The following is a 22,859-nucleotide window of genomic DNA, read 5'->3' as shown; positions in this document are numbered from 1 at the left end:
AGTCTGGTGACTTTAAGTTCAAAACTCTTTTCACCATACTATATAGTACAATGCTTATTTACACTGCACCAGCTTTGGCAGAATCTATACTGCCAGCCCAAAGGACTGAGAAATACAGGGAAAGGGATAGGATGTCATGTAGAGAATTGTGTTGCAACATTCTAAGAATGAGGATAAGAGCCCAGCATCCAACTTGGGCTAGTACTATCCAAGAAAAAGTCACACAGTGCAGAGACTAGAATTGATGAACCATGAATTGCCTAGTAAAAGAGGAGGTTGAGATCTAGCCTACAGGGAAATCATTATCAGAAGAAAAGTCAAGCAAGAGGAGAAAATCAACTGAAATTACAAAAGTTCCCGAGAGAAGAAAACACAAAGACTTTCCCATAAACAGATACTAAACCAACACGGAAAACACAGAAGAAAAAATAGTTTCTAGAGATAGTAAATAAGTTCAAATGTCACTTTAAAAATTTAAAGAGAAAAGATTAAACAGTTGATGAGAAGAAAATCCTGTGGATTAAGAGAACATGGAACCAAAATATGCTTTACCTAATAGTTTTAAAAAACAAATGAGAATTATGAGAGCAGCATTTGTGGCTTGTATAGCAAATATTTTGCAGAATGGGCAAACTTGAATTTACGGTGATAATCAAAGGAGCAAAAGAAAGGACAACTTATTAGGAATAGAAACTTACAAAAGTGAAGGACATTCTGGAAGAAAACAAAAAGGTATAATATATATCATTAAAATAAAGCACTGTAATCACAACAGGATACAAGGAGATAAGACTATTAAAAGTCTCCTGAACATAAGTAGTCAAAAACTTGAACATCAAAATGCAAAGAAAAATACAAGAAAACTGCTTAGAGTTTTGAACACAGAAACAAAAATGTCAACTGAAAAACTCTATAGTTTCCCTGTCAAAAAAAAAACCACCTTATTAAAGTGACAAACTACAAAACTCATCATAATAGTTAAAGGTAATACTACTATTAAGAAATAACAAATTCTGCAAGGAAATCAGAAGAAAGATCTTCAAATCTAAAAGAAAGAAAATCTGAATAGCAGAAATACTATTCATCATTTACCAGAAAATAGGAGGGAATTCAATATGGTAGCCTATGGTGAGCTATCATACAAATCTGAGCTTAATCATAAATGAAAAAGATGGAGTATTTGTAACAATAGCCCTGGAATCAAAAGGAGATTGGAGATGATCAAATCTGGTCTCAAATATTTATTAGCTGTGTGACATAATCCCAATCATTTCTCCCCCTCCTAAAAAACAACAACAACAACAAAAGAGATAATAGACATTCAGTAATAAAGGGGAATGTAAAATATTCTTAGAAAGAAAACCAAACATGAAGTGATTATTTGTTTCTCAAACACTTCACACAATAAAAATGGAGAGGTGAATGAATATAGAAGTCAAGGACAATAATAGCAACCAAGTGTCAGAAGAGAGACCTATATAATAACATGTCTTTCTAAATGTACATAACAGATTTTTTGTTTGAAAAGACAGTGATTCTGCCTTGAGAACTGGGGAGAGTTGAGTTCATAAGGGTGGTGCCTGGACTGGGAGGACATGTATAAGAAAGGTGTTCGAGGGGAAGGTAGAAGTAATTGCTGGGCTGAATAACTGAGGATATGTTTTTTTTTTTTTTTGGAGGAGGGAAGGTGTCTTGCCATGGGGCAGTGTCATGTATACAAATTGGCATTTTCTGACACTGGCAGTGGCAGAAAGTCCTTGAGAGGGAAAACCCAGAATGATAACAAATAGGAGAAACAGAAGGAAAGAATCAAGAGTGGAAGAAAAAAAAGGAGCAAAGGGGAATAGAGCTTTAAAAATTATAGGGTCCAGGAGCAGATCCAGGAACTGATATCCCAGACTTCCTTGCAAGGCCAAGATAACCAGCTACCTTGCAAGAGCAGGATGACTAGCTATTCTGTTAAGGCCAGGATATCTGGGCCACTGTATCAATAGGATGCTAATGAGTAATAAACAAAACATAATACTATCATAAATACATTTCAAATAAGGTGCAGTCTGAAAAACACCCCCTGGTTTTTCCCTATAAAAGATCCTGCTTGCTCCCTGTTGAGCTGATAGTTCCACTAAGAAACTTTTGAGCCTGTTTTATAGCCTCACAACAAACCTTTGTTCCTCGATTTGGAGATGTTCTGAGACTCTAATTCATTGGAAATGACCTCCCAAATTCATGATTTTTATCACATCATTTTTAGTACCCTATGTGACGATTAGTCTTATGACTCAGGCCCTCTTTCAATCCAGGTAAGTTATCCTCCTTCACCCTACAGTTGGGTTACCGTCTCAGCATTCAGAAGGCCTTGTTTCAGCTTTGAGTCAGGCCCATCATGGGCTCTGGCAGACTTTCCTCTTGGTAAGGGTTGCCTTGTCTTTCCAAACACCCACAGTTCATATTTCCCTCCTCAAGATGCCAGTAGGGGTGAGTAACTATAGGAGCCTTTTTTTACGGCTTACAGAAAAATACATCAGTCTCCTTCTATACTCCAGAATTCACCCGTAGGCTGCCTTTTCTAAAAGTAAAAGAAGCTCAGTCTCTAAGACCTTAAAAAGGGATGCCTTGGATTCTTTTGTAACTCAATATTATCTAGAGAATCAAGAAAAAATGGTCCATCAACTGGTCTCTAATTTATACCACCTGCAGCTCAATCTCTTTTCTACCACCAAAAGGATAAATGGACTAAAGTTCTATATGTCCAGGCCTTTATGGCCCTCTCATAAGATGTAACTCTGTGGCAATAGTACAAGATGTTCCTAGGCAAATTCACACCAGAATGAATGGGGAACAATCTAATCTTCTTGATGATCCCCTCCTTACAACCCCCAGAGTCTCTGTTCCTCCTCCAAAGGAACCAAGTAATAATCCCTTTCTGGAAGCTCATAAACTATGGTTAGAGCCTCCTCCTCACCCACCAAACTTTCTTTCCTATTGGTCCCTCAGACCCTCAAACCATGAACCAGACTCTTTTAACTTCCCAGCAATCCCTGCTTCTCATTCTCTCCTCAAAACCCCAATTTACCCAGTCTATAAACCCTGCCCTTTGAGAAAAGTGTCGGATTTTGTCCTTATCTCAATGATCTTTACCAAATTAAGCAAAAATGTGGCTATTACTCTTAAGGACCTACCAAATTCACCAAGCACCAAGATCCAATTTGATCTCACCTGAGCTTTTAAGCAACAAGAGGTTCGGGCAGAGAGGAAAGAGAGAATCTATTTCTCTTTCTTCCCTCCTTATAGCAACAGTCTGAAGAGGATTAGATATATGGAAGAGATAGAGAAAATAAACTCAGTGCAGTGAAGATTATTTGAGATATGATAGTAAACACAAGTAGAAGAAGCGTCAGATCAGAAGTCGTAATTGGTTTTTACTGCAGTGTGAACAGAAAATTTGAATTTGAAAACTTTTGGGAAAAGAGAAAGTTTGCTGCCACTTTAAAACTCCAGCAGTGTATTAGGAGGCAGGCTTGAGGGCTGTGTCAGTTAAAGTTTCAAGGAAAGGACTTGTACTTTGAGATAAAGTGATACTTAACTCTCAGGTTTGTGTGAATCTTTACACCAAGATGAGTTTAAACTTGAGAAGAAAAGAAAAATAAGTGAGATCTCTTATGTGTGTCTTGGTAAACTTTAATTGTTTATTGCAATTCCATGAAAGTAAAACTAACTACATCTAATCTTAAACTGTGATTAGTGAAACTTGCTATTTGAAATAAAATATCTTAGAACTGTAACTGATTTTATTTTAATTCTGAATTCAGGTATGATTGGTTGATGGATCATTAAGTCAGTAACCCACCATTGGAGAGAAATGCTACAAACTACTCAGAATGTTATGATCCTGAACTTGTAACAGATGGACCACTGTATTTGGCCAAAAAGTGGGAGAACAATTTTTGAATTAAACTTAAGGTAAGATTCCTTCTGGTTCAGCTTCTCAATTGTCTTCCTTTGAACAGGAATGTTTCCCACCTGATTTTTCCAGAGTGACTAGGAGATAGAACTGTTACTAAAAGAGTGCTTGTCAACAGTGTCTCTTATCTGAAGTTAAATAAAACTAAGGATGCCTTATCCTGCCATATGCACATATCTTTAGGCTTAAGTCTGAAAGATCAGCTTGATGCTGTTATAATTAGAGCAAATGGTTGGTAGAAAACATGAGGACAATGTAAGTATGTAAGATCTACTGTTTTCAGTCTAAATGTGTAGTTAGTAAGAAATAGGATTTCAGTATACTTCGGTACAAACTTTCTGCCTTCTTTTACTTGTTTAATTCATACTGAACTGATTTTCTGTCATTATATGGTAATTTATGAGCCATCCTGTATCACCCTAATGGGAAATTTAATTTTATTTATGTTTGCTATTTGATTTGGAGTTCACTAGATTTGTTTCCTCCAGTCTCCAAGCAATTAATTTTCAAATGATGACCAACATTGGATCCTGTCCTAATTCTGATCATGAAGACTCAGTACCAAAAAGACTCTGCTTCAACCAGCTTCCAGGCCCTTGAGTTCAGTACCCCTCCAAGTAGAATCCATGAAGCAGGGATAGCTCTCTGCCCATTTCCAACAAGAATTCTTGTAACTCTAGAAAATGAGACCTTTGTCCCTTTGTCACAAATGACTTTGACTTCCACTTATTTGAGAAGGGAATGATGAGGGGTCCAGGAGCAGATCCAGGAACTGATGTACTGGACTATCTTGTAAAGTCAGGATGCCTGGACCACACTATACCAATAGGATGCTGGTGAACAATGAACAAAAAAAATCACATTAATACACAATATCAAACAGGATGATGACAACTTGATTGATGTTACAGCCAGAAAACATACTCCCTAATATTTCTCTGTTAAAAACTCCTTTTGCTCCCTGCTGAGTTTAATAGTTTCTCTAAGCAGCTTTTAGCCTACTTTAAAGCATCACAATAAAGCTTTACCCCTTGACTTGAAGATGGTCTGAGCCTACAAATTCTTTCAGAATAATTTTGCAAATTCATATTTTTACCAAGAGATATATAATTGTCTTTATAATAGATTTTTTCATCATAAGTTTTAAAAAAGGATATTAGAGATTGAGGGAAAACAAACATGATTCTCAAAAAAAAAATTTAAGTAGAATAAAAATCCAATACAATAAAAAGTGACAGATTATATAAGAAAACAATATGATGTAATTTGCTTATAAAATAAAATAAATACAGAAAATAAAAACATAAACAGAATAAAGTTGAGTGAATGAGGAAGAAAAAAAAAAAATCACCATGCAGAGAGTAAATCTAAAAGAGCAAGAATTTCAATCATTTTATCTGACAAAGCAAAAAGAAACATTTAAAAAATAAAAAGGGATAAACAAGGAAACTACCTTACAATGAAAGTAATTATAAACAAACTAAATGCCAGAAGGAAAACTTACAGGAATATTATAGTCAGGGTTAAGAAGAAAATACTATGAGCAAGAAGAAAAAAAAATAAATTCAAATACTCTAGAGCAAGAATCAGAATTATAGAAGTTAACCTAGCAACTAAATTTAAAAACCATAGGTATTGGAACACTGTATTTCAGAGAGCAGAAGAGCTGGGATTTGGACCAAAAATAACTTACCCAGAAAGTTTAGAATTGTCATGGTTGAATAATTAAAAAAAAAATTAAGTTAAACTTTCAAAAAAGGACATTTAATGAACTAAAAGACTTCCAGGCATTTGTCACAAAAAGACAAGAACTTATAAGATTCAAAAAAAATATAAGATTAAACAATAAAGACCAATAAGGGCTTAATAAAGTTAAATTGTTTACTTATTATATGTGAAAACATTAGTACTTGGGCAGTTTCAAAGAAAGGTTGGAACTGACCTCTGAGTATGATGGGGAGATTCTAAAACCACAAAACTGGGTAGTAAGAGTTTTTAAAAAGAAATTATCTTATGCAAATGAGGTGTAAGAAGAAAAAAAAAACTGACAGAAAACAGGTAGAGGTAGAACTGGTAATGACATTCATCAGATCTGAGGTAAAAAAGAGAATAACATATATATCTAGAAGAATATAAAAATCTAAATTTAGCAAGAAATTAAAGGGAGAAAAGACAGGATGGGGGAGAGCTTTGAGAAATTAATGTAGAATAAGATTTAGAAGGATGAGTGGAGAGGGAAAAAATGAAAGAACTTTGAAAAGAGATGACAAAATAAGGAATAGGAGGGTTAAAGGAAGAGGTTATGAGGGAGATTCTCTAAAAAAGGTGTGAACTAGGCAGATGATGTTCTTAGAAGTAAACTAGAGGATTGATAAAATAGAATGATTAAAAAAGACAATAATGAAGAAAAATAGGATAGGAAGAAATATACAAATAGTTAATTATAATTTTGAATACAAACAGGATGACCTCACAAATAAGACAGAAACAATAGGATGAATTAAAAACCAGAACTTGCCCATATGTTGCCTACATGAAACAAATTAAAAAATGAGATACTCATAGTTAAAATAAAGAGCTGGAGTATAATTTATTATGCCTCAGCACCTCAAAAAAAAAAAAAAAAAGCAGGAGTAGCAATCATGATCTCAAAGCAAAAGCAAAAATAGATTTAATTAAGAGATAAACAAGGAAACTGCATTATGATAAAAGGTACTATAGCGAATAAAGCAATATGAATACCAAACCTATATGCATCAAATACTATAGCCTCAAAATTTTAAAAAGAAAAGCTAAATGAATTACAAGCATAAGTTGTTAGTAGTACTTAATAGTGGGGGACAATGTTCCTCTCTCAAAACTAGATAGACTAACCAAAAAATAAATAAGAAAGAAATTAAGAAAGTGATTAGAATTTTAGATAAGCTAGATATGATATTTGAAAACAAACAAACAACTGAATGGAAATAAAAAGGAATAGATTTTTTTTTCTCAGCAAATTATGGTACTTTACAAAGAGGGACAGTATATTAAAGCATGAAATTTTTATGCTAAAAGCAAAAAAGTATAAATTTAAATGCTTTCTTTACAGACCACAATGAAATAAAATTATATCTAATAAAGGACCATGAAAACTTAGGGAAAAAAAAAAAAAACTAATTGGAGACTAAACAACCTAATCTGAAAGAATAAGTGGATTAAAGAACAAATCACAGTAACAATAAATTCATTAAAGAAAATGAAAATAATGAGACAACAAATCAAAAACTATGATATAAAGCAAAAACAACAATCACAGGAAAATTTATATCGATAATTGCTTACATCAATAAAACAGAAAAAAGCAGACCAATGAATTGGGCCTGCAATTAAAAAAACTAGGAAAAAAATTTTAAATTTTCAATTAAAACTAAATTTGAAATCCTAAAAATTAAAGATGCAATTAATAAAACTGAGTATAAGAAATTAATAAGTAAGACTAGGAGTTGACACACAAAAAAAATTATAAGGAGTTCTTTTGCCCAATTATGTCAATAAATTTAATTATGTAAGTGAAAATGAAGAATACTTACAAAAATACAAATTATGTAGAATAGTTTTAACTTTGAGATCATAACTGCTATCCCCCCCCCTTTTTTTTTTTTTGCAATGGCTGGGGCATAATAATTTCTATTCCAGTTCTTTATTTTAACTTCGTACATATCTCTCATTTTAAAATGTATTTCTTGTAAAGAATATTTTGAAAAATTCTTTTTTTAAACTCATTTTACTTCTCTTTCTATTTTATGGATAAATTCATTCCATTCTCATTTAAAGATATGACTATTTGTGTATTGCCCTCCGTTCTAATTTTTCCTCATTATTGTCCTGTGTCTCTCTTTTTACCTTATCATTCTTCTAAGTTTACCTCTAACCATCACCTGCCTCATCCACATTCTTTTAAAGAATCTAAATTGGCCTATTTTAGAAAAGAAAATTGAACAGACCATAAATTGAACAGGCTTCCTAAGAAAAAAGCACTAGAAACGGATGGATTTACAAGTGAATTTTATTAAATATAAATTAAATGAAATATTTAAAGACTAATTCCAATATTAAATAAATGATTTGGAATCCTGTCAAACTCCTTTCATGAAACATTTGTAAAACTGATACCTAAACCAGGAAGAATAAAAAGAAAGAAAATTATGGACCAATTTCCTTAAAAAAAAAAAAAAGTTAGTAAAAATCCGAAATAAAATACTAGCTAAAAGATTACATGGATATATTACAAAAATTATACATTATGAGCAAATGGAATGCAGGGATATTTTAACATAAGGAAATCTGTTAACATAACTGTGAGAAGCAAAATTGCAAGGATTTTTTTTTTTTCCACTGTTGAAAAGTTTCAGTGTTACAGCCTCCCTCTCTGTTACCATGATAGAAAAGAATGTGATGTAAGTTTTCAGGTCAGTACATCCTGGCTGAAGAGATTTAAAGAATGTCTCAAATCAACAGAAGTAATGGCAGGGGCTAGTTGAGTACAAATGGCTTATGCCTCAGGCAAGAACATTTTTATAATTGAGCATGCTTATAAAGCCTCATGCATATTAACTTCTTTAAGGAGGAAACATCCACCATTTTTTAACATGCGATGTTGTGGCAAAGGGAAGGGAAAATATGGAAACATAAAAAGAAGTGCATATAACAGTAATGTCATGAAATATTAGACTTTTGAGGGGTCTCCTTTAATAGAAATTCTGAGGAGGGGATGAGGAGATAGGTCAAATTTATGGAATATAGCTGCTGATTCTGCCTTCTGTAAATCTCATTTACACCTCCTCAAACAAAGGGGTATGACACCCACTTCTTGCAAGAAACGTAATAATTCCTCCACTCCAAGAATTTAGGATTGAAGTTTTCATTTTTTTTTAATTTATAATTTTTTTCACAGTATATATGCATGAGTAATTTTTTTATAATATTATCCCTTGTATTCATTTTTCCAAATTATCCCCTCCCTCCCTCTACTCCCTCCCCTTGATGACAGGCAATCCCATACATTTTACATATGTTACAATATAACCTAGATACAATATATGTGTGTAAATACCATTTTCTTGTTGCACATTAAGTATTAGATTCCAAAGGTATAAGTAACCTGGGTAGATAGACAGTAGTGCTAACAATTTACATTCACTTCCCAGTGTTCCTTCTCTGGGTGTAGTTATAATCATTGATCAACTGGAAGTGAGTTGGATCTTCTTTATGTTGAAGATATCCATGAAGTTTTCATTTTTAACAATAATTGATTATATCAATAATAAAAATAACCAAAAATATCATATGATCATATCAATAGATGCAGAAAATAAAGTACAATATTCATTTCCATTAAAAACCAATAAAAAGTTTAATTATAAAGAGACTTTTTCTTAAATTTAAAGCATTTATCTAAAACCAGCAAGCATAATTTATAATAGAGATAAGCTAGAAGGCTTCACAATAATATCAGGTGTTTAACAAGGATGCCCAATGTCACCAATATTCAGTATTATATTGAAAATCCGAGCAATAAAAGAAGAAAAAATAGAAGGAATCAGAATGAGCAGGGAGGTAATAAAATCATATCTCTTTGTGTAGGACATGATGATATGAAGACTCAAAGATTATCTGAAATAATTAAAATTTTCACCAAAATAGCAGAAGATAAAATAAATCCTCATAAATCACTATCATTCCTATATATCACCAACAGCACCCTGCAGGAGATAGGTAGAGAAACTCCATTTAAAATAAAATACTTGGGAGTACACCTCACAGTGACTATGTGAACAAAACATTTTTAAAAATCAAACAATTATGTATATAAATAAAATCAGATTTAAATAAATGGAGAAACATTGACTGTTCAGGTACGCAAGAACAACATAATAAAAATGACAATCTTACCAAAATTTATCTATTCTATGCCATCCCAACTGAATTACCCCCAAAAAAAAATTTAATGAGCTAGAAAAAAATAATAAAATTCAATTGGAAGAAAAAAAAGTCAATAATATCAAAGGTATGAATAGAAAAAATTTTAAAGGAAGAAGGCTTAGCAGTATCAAATCTTAAACTATATTATAAGGCAGTAATTTTCAATACCATCTGGTACTGGATAAGAAATAAAAAGGTAGATCAATGGAAAAGAATAGACAAAACAATTTACAGCAGCAAATAAATATAGTTTGAAGACTATGTTTTTAGGACAAGAATTCATTATTTGGTAAAAATTGTTAGAAAATCTGTCTGGCAGAAATTGGGCATAATAAAACAATATCTTATACCATTTACCAAGCTAAAGTAAAAAAAAAAAAAAAAACAAACAAACAGAAAACCAACTCCCCCACCACACACAAACAAAACATGACTTAGAAATTAAAAAAAAAATTATAAGAAAATTTGAAGAACATGGAACATATTACCTATTATTAGACTTAGAGTTATATAAGTGAACAATTTATGAATACACAAAGGATAGAGAGGACTGTAAGATATAAAATGGATAATTTTAATTACATTAGATTAAAAAGGTTTTGTACAATGTACAAACTGGAGGGAAATACTTTTTATAATCAGTTCTTCAAATAAAGTTCTCATATGTCAAACATATAAAGAATTTTGTCAAATATGTAGAAATGCATGTCATTCCCTAGTTGATATAGGGTCAAAGGATATGAACAAGCAGTTTTTAGATAAAAACATCAAAACAATTTATAGTCATATAAAAAAGTTCTAAATCATTATTGATTGATTATAGAAATACAAATTAAAACAATCTTGAGGTATCAGATTTGACTGAATTAAAGTTTAAAATGTTAGAGGAGTGCAGAAAAGCTGGAACTCATTGTTGGTGGAAGTGTGCAGTGATCCAACCATTTTGGAGGACAATCCAGAATTATGTCCAAAGAGTTACTAAACTCCCTATATAGTTTTTGACCCAGCAATACCACATTTCCCAAAGATAATTAGAGAAAAAAGAAAAAAACCCTTATGTTCTAAAATGATTATAGAATCTTACTTTGTGGTGGCAAAGAATTAGAAACTGAGAAGATACATAATAATTGGGAATGGCTAAACAAGTTATGGTATATGAATGTGATAAAATACTAGTGTTCTCTAAGGAATGATAAGCTTGATCAGAGAAAAAAATGAATAGATTTTCATGAAATAATGAAAAGCAAAATAAATCATTTTGATACTCAAATTAACTATAAAGGATATATGAAGGAAGACACTATCTGCATCCAGAGAAATAAACAGAAGTAATAAATAGATGCGCCCATTATCAAGTAATGTCTAAACTGTGGTACTTGTTCGTGATGGAATATTACTTTGTTATAAGAAATGATGAGCTGGATGATTTTAGAAAAAAAGCATGTAAAGATTTGTACAAAATAATGAGGAGCAAAATGAGCACAATCAAAAAATGTCGCATACAATAACAGCAATATTGTTTAAGAACAACTTTGAATAACCAAGTTATTCTATTATTCTATTCTATTATTAATTGCAAAGGTCCTATGAAAGAAGATACTGTTTACATCCAGAGGAAAAAACTAACATTTTATATGTGTGTGTATGTATATAAGTGTATATATACATGCATATACATATGCATGTATATATACAATGCACACATTTATATGTACATGTACGTATATGTGGATATTTACTAATATGATACGCACATATACATACATATCTGTGTCTAATGGCTTCAGGGTGGAGGTGAGGGAAAGGAGGTAGTGAGAAGAAAAAAGTTAAATGACACCTTTGTTGTATATTTAAAATAGCAAGTTACAGGTAATAGATCTGCAGTTTCGGTTTCTAAAAAATGACAAATGTGATTAATACAAATAAACATGGAAAGCTCTACATAAGCTAATAGAGTGAAGTAAGCAAAATACTGACAATGACAATGTAGTAAAGAACAACTATATACACAAAAAAAGCATCTTCAATGATTGCACTGTTCTACAGAAATCTAAATTTCTTGGTCTTAAAGTTCCTTAAATAAGATTTAACTAGGACTCTTTTAGATTTATTTTGTCCTCTAGTTAAACATAAAAGGCCTTATTCCATAAAGAAGTCTTCTACTAGTTTACTGACGGTACCACTTTTTAAATTTAGTTTTATGACAATCTGAGAGAGATATAAGGTTGAATCTCAGATTTATTTTAAAAAAAAAGTTTTTTTTACATTGCTTAAATTCATTTTAAAAACTATTTTTAAAAAGTTTTATTATTCTTGCTTCCGGAGTGCATTTCCTAAAATTGGAACAATACAAAGATTAGCACGGACCCTGCTCAAGGATGACACACAAATTTGTGAAGCATTCCACGTTTTGCCTCAGCAAAAAAAAAAAAAAAAAAAAAAAAAAAAATTTATGCATTTCCTAACTTTCTTCCCACATTTTTTCTCCTCCTTCCCAGAGTCATTCAAATATATCAAAGAATATTTTGTAAATATAGAGAAAAAATAATTGGCAAAACCAATCAAAACATCAAAAACATTAGAAAATATATACAAAGTTTCAGAGTCATGAATATTCTTTCTCTGTAAAGGAGCAGGAGAGCTGGTATTTCTCACATTTCTTCTTTGGGCTTTGCAATATTTTTGCGATATAAACTTTTGCTTGCTTTATGGTGGTTTTATTTGCATTGTTGCAGTCTTTGCATAAATACATTGTGTATTGTGCCCTGTTTACTACTACTTCAATGTATTAAGTTTATGTAAGTCTTTCCATGCTTCTTTGTATTCATCCTATTACTTATTTTACCCTTATAGAAATATGAAGCTTACCATTTGACACATACTCCTCCTTTTACTTAAGTTTACAACATTTCTCTTCCCATCTTTTTCTTTTTCTTTCCACAGTACAGTAATTCTCCCATCTATAAAAGCTTAAAACCTTAATTTTTAATTCAATTTCTCTTTTTTATCCCACACCAACTAAAATTCACTCTGAAAAACAAAAGAGGGGTGAGACAAGAGCCTCAAATCATCATTTAAGTATTTGCATAGTTATGACATTTCAAAGAATTGTAAGAAATATATACATAACAACTCATCCTACTTCCCAGCTACTCTTACTATCTATTGAACTTGACTTGTTCAACAGTCAAATGACTGGACCAAGGTTAAGGTATGATAAGCATGCAAAAATGGGCTTTTTAGTTGACATTTTTAGGAAGTCAGGGAAATCGGAAGGCAGAGATAAGGAGATAGTTTCAAGTACGGGATACTAACAGTGAAAAAGCTTAATTGGAAAGTGGAATGTCTTGTAGGAAGAATAGGAGGAAGGGACGGAGAGTATGTGGTAGAAAATAAGACGACTTTTCGAAAGGAAGAAAATACCAGGTTTTTGAAAGGCCTTAAAAGCTGAAATTTTTTATTTGAACCTGGAAGTAATAGGGAATCACTATAGTTATTGAATAGAGAAAGTAACATGGATAGGCCTGTACTAATTTAGGACGATTACTTTGATAGGGTACAAGTTAAACTGAAATGCAAAGGTAAGACCTACATCAGGATGGTAGTAGTGTCAAAGGAGAGAAGGACCCATATCAGAGAGATGTTACAAAGGCACAATATAGAGGACTTGGTAACTAACTGGATGGAAAGGGAGGAGGGGTGAAAGGGAGAACGGTCAAAGATGACATTTAGGTACCTGGAGAATAGTAATGTCCTTTTCACCAGACAAAATGGAGAAAGATGCAACAAAACATACAAATTCTAACATTTTAAAAAACAAAGCCAATATGTCATAGGAATTCTTATGTAGTTTAGAGGGTCTCATTTCTATTGGAGTCTATCTCTACTGTTCTACATTAATAATAAATCAAGCAATCAAAAAGCATTTATTAATTGTCAACCATATGCTACGAACTATGCTTAAGCACTGGAGATACAAAAAGTGGCACCAAAAAACAAAAAACAAAACAAAACAAAAAAAAACCCTAGTCTTTCTCCTCAAAGAGCTGAGAATCTAATGGGGAGACAACAAATTTATACCAAAACAAAAACACAACAGAAAAACAAAAAACCAAACTCCATATACAAGATAAATAATTAACAGAGGCACCAGAATTAAGTTAATTGGAAAAAAAAAGTATCTTGTAGAAGATGTGATTTTAATGGGACTTAAAAGAAGCCAACTTGAGAAGTTAAGCAGAAGAAGGGGTTTAGGGGAAAGGTTTTGGACATGCTGAGATTAAGATGTCTAATAGACATCTAGTTTGAGGTTCAACTAGCAATTGGAGATATGAAAGCGAAAAACTCAAGTGAGAAGTTAAGGCTGAAATAAATGGATCTGAGAAACCTTTACAAAGAAATGATAACTGAAATCATAGGGCTAATGATCCCAAGAGAAGGAGTATAGAGGCAGAAGGGGAAAGAACCCAGGGCAAAAGTTTGGGAGACAGCCATGGTTAGCGGGTGTGACCTGGACAAAAATCAGCAAAGGCAACTGAGAAGGAGCAGATCAGAAAACCAGAAGAAAATAGTATCGGGAGAACTCTATCCATTAGACAGTTCTTTCTAACAATGTCAAAGTGTACAGAGAGTAAGGAAGGATGAAGTCTGTGAGGAAGTCATTAGATTTGGAAATTAAAAGATTAGTAACTTTGGAGAGAATAGTTTCAGTTAAATAATGAAGATGAAAGCCAGACTGCATGGAGTTAAAAAGTTAGTGAAAGGAAAAGTAGAATGATTCTTATTTATATTTTTCAAGCTGTGAAGTGGCACAAAGAATGTTTTCTTATAGTAAAGAAGACCTGAGTTCAAATAGACTCAGAACTTATTAGTAGGATGCCCCTGGATTAAGTTAGTTGACTTAGTTGCTTTATTTTCCTCATCTGTAAAAGAGGGATAATAGAAGCACCTACTCTTCATAGGATTGTTAAGAGGATCAAATAAGATAATATATGTACAACTCTTTGCAAACCTTAAAGTGCTTTATAAATGCAAGCTATTCCTATTATCATCATTCTAAGCAAAGATACCATGTACATAAATAATATACAAAAGAAGTACTAAATAAATTCTATGTAGTTAGGGAGGGAGAATGCTAGTAAAAGGGAAAATCAAGAAAAATTTGACATGGAAGGTAACAGTGCTCAAGTTATGTTTTAAATGAAGAAAGGGATTCTAAAAGGGGGAAGCGGAGGGCACATTCCAGGTTTGGAACATAACAAGTATAAAGACACTTAAGAAGTATAACAGAGTACCACATGTGATAGACAAAGAGAAGGACAGCTAGGCTGAATCATAGCACACTGGAAGTAAGACAAATGGAGGCTGGAAAGATACATTGCGGTCAGGTTGGGAAGGGCTTTAAAAGCAAGTCAGAGGGCACTAGGGGTAAAATGAAATTTACTAAGTAGGAGATACAGTTCAGATATATATTTTAAGAAAATCACTTGTAGAATTATTCAATGGAAAAGAGAAAGACTTGAAGGAGGGAAGCCAATTAGGGAACCTCTGCAAAAAGTGAGAAGTGGAGGGAGCCTGAGTTAGGATGTGATTAGGAAAAAAAAAAAAAAAGGTGGGACTAAAAGTCAAATCTAATATTTCTAGCCCAAAGAAATGATGGTCTCTACTAAACCACCTTAGCAAATTATTAAATCAGTCCCAAAAGAAGTACCAAATTATGTACAGGGACAATGTGGAAGAGCTTAAAAGTTGTACCTCAGACATTACCAGTTGTGTGATAATTCACTTAGCTTTTCTAAACATCTGTTTCCTAAGCACTAAAATAGAGATGATGATAATACCGGCCTCATAGGATTATCGTCAAATTCAAAAGAGGTAATGGAAATAAAAGCAATCTGAAAACCTTAAAGTTGCTGACAGTATTTAAATATCAATAGTGGATTCCACCCACTGTAAAGAATACTTTGCTAAACCCTAACCTAGAACACTGTTTAGAGTTGTTATACCCCACTAAACTTATCTAAACCAGAGGTACATACCTGGGATAAATCTTACTAGTACTTTTTCTTTTTTGTCCTTGGTGTCTTCTTATTTCTTTGTATTTCCCTCCTGTTCTGGGTTATTTTTTCCTCCTACAAACTCTGCCTTTTCCCACCACAAGGCTTAAGAGTTACTGTTAGCTAGTAGCACTCTGGGTTAAAGCAGTTGCTAACTAAAATTTAGTGTGTAGAGTTTGAAGTTTCCAATAAATCCTAATATAGTAAAGATATATAGTGTGAATTATCAAGTATAGTGGCAATATTTCAATTTAACAATTCCCTCTCCTTTTCAAAAAGGGTTCATTAATATGAAGGAGCTGAACTAAATCATCTTGAAGATCTCTTCAAACTCTAGATTTATTTTTGAATGGAGTCAGGGATTATGGTAATATATGAAATTTATGTAAGATTTTAAGGTTTACAAAGTACTTTAGGTAAAATATCTCACTGGATTTTCACAACAACACTACAAGGCAAAAACTGAAATTATTCTCACTTTACTACTAGATACTAGATACTACTAGATAAGGAAATTAAGAGAGGAAGTGTTGAGGCAGCCATGTAAAACAACTAAAAAAGTATTTAAACCCAATTCTCTTTGGATTCCAAGCCTAGAAGCTCTTTCTACTAAACTTGTTAACGTGTCTCCAAATGAAATTTAAAGAGTAAGAAGGTAAATTAAAGTTATCATTATTTCACTGTACCTCTCATAAGGTACCTACAATTATCTCAGTGAGCCTTAACATTTTAAAAATTGTATTAACTTATATTTTAATACATTTAACAACATTAACTTATATTTTATTATTAATAAATGTTTAATCAACTATAATTCAAAGATAGAAACTCAAGACTGATAGAGCCAAACACTTTGAAGATGTGAGTAATCAGGAAAACACAGGTTAGATGTCCCTACTCCAAAGAAACAAAACCTACGTCGTGGTTTTACAAGGTTTTCCACAACTGCCATTCCTGCAGTTCTCCCATAATCACAGACTAAATAAAAACTACCTATTTAACTGTGTCTTTAACAAATTAATGAGAAATACAAAGTCATAGTTTACTGTTCTCTCATGAAATGGTTCAAAGACAAGATTAAAGGCAGAATCTGACAACATGGACCTCTCAACACAATTCACGGTTACAAATTTAAGGTTTTGCAGGACTAAGAGGCAGTTTAACTGAAGCAATAGAAAAGGTACTGAACCGGAGTCATAAAATCTGAGGTCAAATCCAGCCTGTATGGCCGTAAGTGTATCTTTTTAAATGCTGTCTGCCTCAGTTTCCTCAACTCATAATGGACATAATACTAATGGCACCTAGTTCCCAGGCTTGTAGTCAGGATCAAATGAGATAATATTCTGTGAGCTCTTGGCACACAGAAGAAACTTAATAAATACTTCTTTCTATCCTCTTCTTCATGAAAAAAAAAAAATCTTAAGTTATCAATATTTTAACCGTAGGAACATCTGACCTAGGGAAACTGTCAAAAATGGAACAAGGTCAAACTTAGGAGACAAAAGATTTCTATGGCACATTAATTTGGCCAGAGGTTTCTTCTTTTCTTCAGCCATAGCTTCTAGCCTAAGAAAGTCAGCAAAACAAACAAAAATTCTCATACAAAGGATCCACCCAGCTATTTCTGACCTAGTCCAAGTCAAATGCATAAAGAATAAGAATTATTCTTTTTTAAAAATTTCATTAGTATAAAAATCAAAAATCAACCCGAGAGGGGGACAATATAAACAAGCCCCCAGCAAGATTGCAGTGGCGGATACTTCACAGCTCACGTACACCCCATTCGCCCCCCAAAAAAAACCCTTCACTGCGGCTCCCCCCAGAGACTACCCGAAGCAGAACGACTGAGGGCGGAGGGCAGCAAGGGTTAGAAAGGAAGTTCTAGGGCCAAAGTGACAAAACAAGTAAAAGAGGAAGAAATAGGCAAGCCAACTCGAAGCCTCGGGCGCACGGGGCTCCCACTCGCTTCGGGCCCTACTTCCCCGCAGCTTCAGGCTGGAGAAGTCAACAAGTCTAGCCCCGGAGCGCGGAGGACGCTCCGGGAGGACGCTCGGGAGCCCGATCCCAGGCCCCGAGCTGCGCGCTGGGAGAGGGAGGGCTTTGCCATATTCTGCGGCGCTTGGCCTAAGATTGGCACTTCCTAAATACTGGGAAAGGGAGTGACCTGGCCAGGTTAGGGGACAAGGAGGTTAAAAAAAAAAAAAAAAAAAAAAAAAGGAAGATGCAGAGGGGTAGATGGCCCGGGGCCGCGGGTCGGCAGGGGAGAGGGCACCCGGGGGAGGGGAAGCCGGAATAAGTCAACAAACGTGAGCGTGGCGCGCGGGGGCGGGGGCGCGCCCGCCCGGACCGCCCGAGTTCTCTTACCTTCTGGGAGGTGCTCTGCTGCAGCACATTCTGCTCCACGGTCATGGCCCCCGCAGCTGCTGCGGCGGCGGCGACGGCTGCTGCTGCTGCTGCTGCTCCTCCTACTTGTCGTCCTCTTTCCTCCCGCGGCTGCCTGGCTCTCGCTCGCAGGCTCTCGGTGTCTACTTACTTCTCCTCTCCTCCCTTCCTCTTCCCCTTCCCCCCCAGAACAGTCAGCCAGGCTCTAGGTGAGGATTGCGGGCAAGGGATGAAAGCGGCTTCAGGCGACTGGGGTCCGGGAGGGAGGGAGGGAGGAAGAGCCGGGGCGGGGGGAGGAGGGGGCAGAAGGGCGGTCCTGGATTCAGCGCAGCACGCCCAGGGCGCCCCGACGAGCCGGGGCCATGGGAAAGAAAGGAAAGGTGGAAGGGAAAGAGAGAGGGTGAGCAGGAACTCCGAAGCCTGAGAGACCGCGGCGGGCGGCGGCAAAGCGGAAGCCCGTCACTCACTGGGCTGAGCTGAGCTCCGGGAGACGGAGAGGGAGGGAGTGAACCGAGGGGCTGACGGACTAAAAGGAGGGAGTGGCCGGGTCCGGAATGGCGCTGTCCTCCTCCTGCCCCTCCCTTCCCCCAACTGCCGTCACTGCCTCTACCCTAGCGGCCCCGCCGGCCCCCTCCTCCTTCCTCTCTTCCTTCTCTGTCTCTCTCCGGGCTGAACGGCCTTCTTCGCGGTCCTGCTTCCCTCTTCCCCCCACCCTCCGCCCTCGGAGCTCACATTGTGACTGTGGAGGCTGCCGCAGCCCCTCGGGACACACCCTGCGCCCAGGGCAAGAGGACTGACCTCTCCTCTCGCCCGCCCCGGGCCCGCCAGCACCCCCCTCCCGGTCCAGCCTCCGACCCAGAATGAAATCTCCGACTCTGGCCTCGGGGGAGAAAGCCCCTCCTCGGAGTCCGACGGTCCTGGCTTCGTCCCCGGGAGGACCCCCTCCTCCCCAGGGCCTCGGACACGGACACTCACGGCCGCTTCGTGGAGTTTGCTCCATCCTTTTCCTTCTGTCCGTCCCTGAGCCAATGTCCCTCCCCCTGTCTTCATAAACTTCATTAAGAACCTCCTGCACGCCGCCCTTCTTTCTAGGAATTTCACCAGAAGAAACGACTCTAGGCTGATTCCAGTGGGAATCACGCAAAGGACTGGAAACCGGATAGGTGGGACCCCGTTTCTAAACTGTCAGTGGTGATTCTGCTTAACCGGGCCCCCCAGCTCCTCTGACAAATAATATCTGCCGAGCTGTAGCAAGCACTAAATAAGAAACGTTCTCTACGGCATGGGGGAGGGGTCGAATGTCGAGTTTGGGTGTTTTAAGACAAAATAGTGACATAGCTAATTCATAATTAAGCTATACCTTAAAATTTGCCAAATTAGGTTAACGATTTAAAAATAGTTACAGCTGTACATGACTTCATTCTTGGCTACACATTCCCTTCCCCATACATAGAAGGGGGAGGGGGCATCAATCTGAGGCAACGAGAAATTTCTGGCAAAAAAACCAGCTTCAGCTTGACAGTCTGGTGGGGGAAATTGGAGAGGAGCTAATATTAGCATAAACTCTGTATATTATGAATGTAATTTCAATTATAATTCAGATTCATTGGCTTTTTTTATTTGTCTTATTTAATGATTAGTTTGTCAACCAATATATATTACCACGTTAAAAAATTTGGAGTACAGTTTTATTTGAAAACTTGTGGATGTTCACTAATCGAGGTTTTACCATGATCATATTTATTGAAGTAGATTTTTTTCAAAGAATTATACAGTAATAATAAAAATTAAATTATAATTAAAATTATGATTTTTAAATTATTTTAAAATTTAAATTATAATTAAGATGAAATAAATGCTTTAAACTATCCCTAATTTGATTCAAGACAGGAAAAGTTATTAATCCTAAAAACCATTAGTTGAAAATGCCAAACAATCTTCTTTGATATATTCTTTGTATCTATATTTTCATATGTAACTATATATACACTTAACTGACAAAATATTTTACAAGGAAGGAAACTGAAACCCAGAGAAATTAAGTGATTTATTCAAGGTCATACAGGAGATATCCAAGTTTCCAAAGTCACAATTTAGTATTCAATCATGGATAGATATGTTTTCCTACATTACAAGTCACAGCATTTGTCCAGAGTATTCAAACTGAAAATATTCCGAGTAGTATGATGTTACTACTACAGTAGCCAATGTCTTTTTTCCCCCTAGAAATTAATGGTAAAAATTTGGTAATAAATTCCTACAGTTTCATCGAATTCATTATTTTTTGAGCACTAAGCTTCCATTTTTTTGGTCTCAAACTGCTAGTAATTGTTCATCAAATAAAGCTTTTTCCAAGGTAACTACTTTTTTTTTTTACCTGAATCATAAAGTTCTTACCTTTCATACCAATTATATTTTTAAAGTTTTAAGAAAAATAATAGTATCTAGAAACATAAGATCATCAGATACTTTGAACTACCTTATTACATCACAATTTTCACAGCGACCAAAAAAAAGAATAGATACTTTTTTTTTTTTAAGTATAAATTAATTCAAGGAAAGAATGTTTTCAATTGTCATATTATTCAGGAAGTTGAGTGTTCTAGAATATATTGACTGAGAGCAGGTTATGCAATCTTTAAAAAGATGGACACCCAATTGAGATGGAAAAAGTAAGAAAATAACAAATTTAAAGTGAGAAGAAATAATGATAGCTGATATTTATGTAGTAATTGGAAGTTTGTTTCAAAGCCTGTAATGGTAATAGAAAAACAGTAAGGAGCAGATAATTATGAGTTTGTCCACTGGAGGAAAGGCTTCAAACTATTATAAGTTCCAAGCTTTTATTAATATTTGAATAAAGCTTTCAATTTATTGCCATTTTCAGTGTGTATAAAAGACCTCCATGAAGTGGAAATTTAATTCAATTTATTAATTGGGATCCCAAAAGTCTTACTATAATAGGCTATCACTTTACAGAGCATTCTTTGGAAATATGTTATACACCGAGAAATAGATTGACCCTACCAATTGCATGTCAGATGCTTTCCCCAGAGATTTTGTCCAATTTAGATTTGCTCTCTCCTAATCAAATATTCCTCAGAGATCCAGATTCTGTCTTCCATGATTTTTACTCTAAATTGTGCACATGGTAGACCCCAACTGCAAATATGGATAGAAATGAAAACAAGTTCTGACCTCACGAGGCCATGTTGGCAAATAAGATAGAACGTGATTAAAAGCAGTGATGTCAAGTAGAAGTGGCTTCCATTAAACTATACATAAGACTATACATATACATATACATACATATTGACTTTGAAAAACACATGGTACCACTATTCTATTAACTATTTCCCAATTACAGTTTAATATAATTAACTTTTTTTTTTTTTTTTTTTTTTTTTTTTTTAAGACTAGGGTTAAGTGACTTGCCCAGGGTCACACAGCTAGGAAGTGTTAAGTGTCTGAGATCTGATTAGAACTCGGGTCCTCCTGAATTCAGGGCTGGTGCTCTATCCACAGCGCCACCTAGCTGCCCCCAGTTTAATATAATTAAAATGGTTCACATTATATTTAGTTCTGCAGTATGTTTGACAGTCCTGGAACAGGATTTTATACTATTTAATCCTCTGCATTCTCACCTTTGGAGAACACAATGGTTCAGTATTTGGTACTTCCAGACACTCCATTCCAAGCTTTCCAAAAGCTCTCTAGCAAGGGGGTAGTTGAGAATTAGATTTGAAATCTGACCATTGTATCAGTTTAATTTGTACATACTTTCTGGGCAACTGTGTTGCCAAGTTTTCCTCCTTTATTAGCTACTTGGGAGATTACTTAGACTAAAGTTCAGAGCAAAAGTATACTAGATCAAATTATGATATTTAATGAATACCACCATATCTGGGCTTACTCTCTATCTTTTCCAGTCATACATATTCCTAATGATGTCTCAGTACCATTTCTCACACTTAAATCATTCCTGGTGATGCAGTACAGCATACTTGTGTCCATCTGTCTTTTCATTGCCTTTTGAATCACCTACAATGAAGTTCTATGATTCTTAGACTATACATAGCTTTACAAGAATAATGGTGTTTAAAAAACAGGGACCTTTGTGATAATAATACATTTATTTATCATAGACATTTCTGGACATTTTTGCAAATTCTATGTAATCCATCAGCAGTGACCTGTCCAGTAAAGTTAATTGTGATAATCTGAATTCTGTTAGTTGGCTCTTCTGAGCTCAGCGAGGTGGCCCATCTGCCCAAAGTTATCAGTAAATGGGATCTATAGAATCTCCTGAAACAGGATATAGCACTACAGGGTTGATGATAAGCATATTTGGGAACACAAAATGAGAATGCAGATTGCTAGAGAATTAGGGTATAGAGAAGAGAAAGCAGGGCAATAGGTAATTAACCACCTCACCACTGCTTACTTTTGATGTTAATTCAGTAACTAGGTATTAAAGCTAACAGACTTTCCAT

The 22,859-nt window shown here is 35.0% G+C and overlaps 1 protein-coding gene and 1 pseudogene across 9 annotated transcripts in view; one reads left to right on the top strand and one right to left on the bottom strand.

Moving 5' to 3' along the window:
- USP25 (ubiquitin specific peptidase 25) overlaps positions 1-19,873 on the bottom strand; it is a 191,640-nt gene extending 171,767 nt beyond the window's left edge. For 5 of the 9 annotated variants that reach the window (XM_074300453.1, XM_074300456.1, XM_074300461.1 and 2 more), the window contains exon 1: positions 18,349-19,871. In XM_074300453.1, coding sequence (XP_074156554.1) covers positions 18,349-18,393 — 45 coding nt within the window. In that variant the 5' untranslated portion in view covers positions 18,394-19,871. Of the gene's footprint in view, positions 1-12,796; positions 12,959-18,348 lie in introns of those variants that run through there. The other 4 variants (XM_074300459.1, XM_074300460.1, XM_074300458.1 and 1 more) reach the window with 3 other exon arrangements.
- Positions 12,242-12,341, top strand: LOC141565166 (U6 spliceosomal RNA; annotated as a pseudogene).
- Positions 19,874-22,859: the final 2,986 nt, after the last annotated feature.

The sequence above is a fragment of the Sminthopsis crassicaudata genome, chromosome 3 (assembly GCF_048593235.1).
Source record: "Sminthopsis crassicaudata isolate SCR6 chromosome 3, ASM4859323v1, whole genome shotgun sequence".
NCBI classification, from domain to species: Eukaryota; Metazoa; Chordata; class Mammalia; order Dasyuromorphia; family Dasyuridae; genus Sminthopsis; species Sminthopsis crassicaudata.
This window is presented reverse-complemented; position numbering and strand designations above follow the sequence as displayed.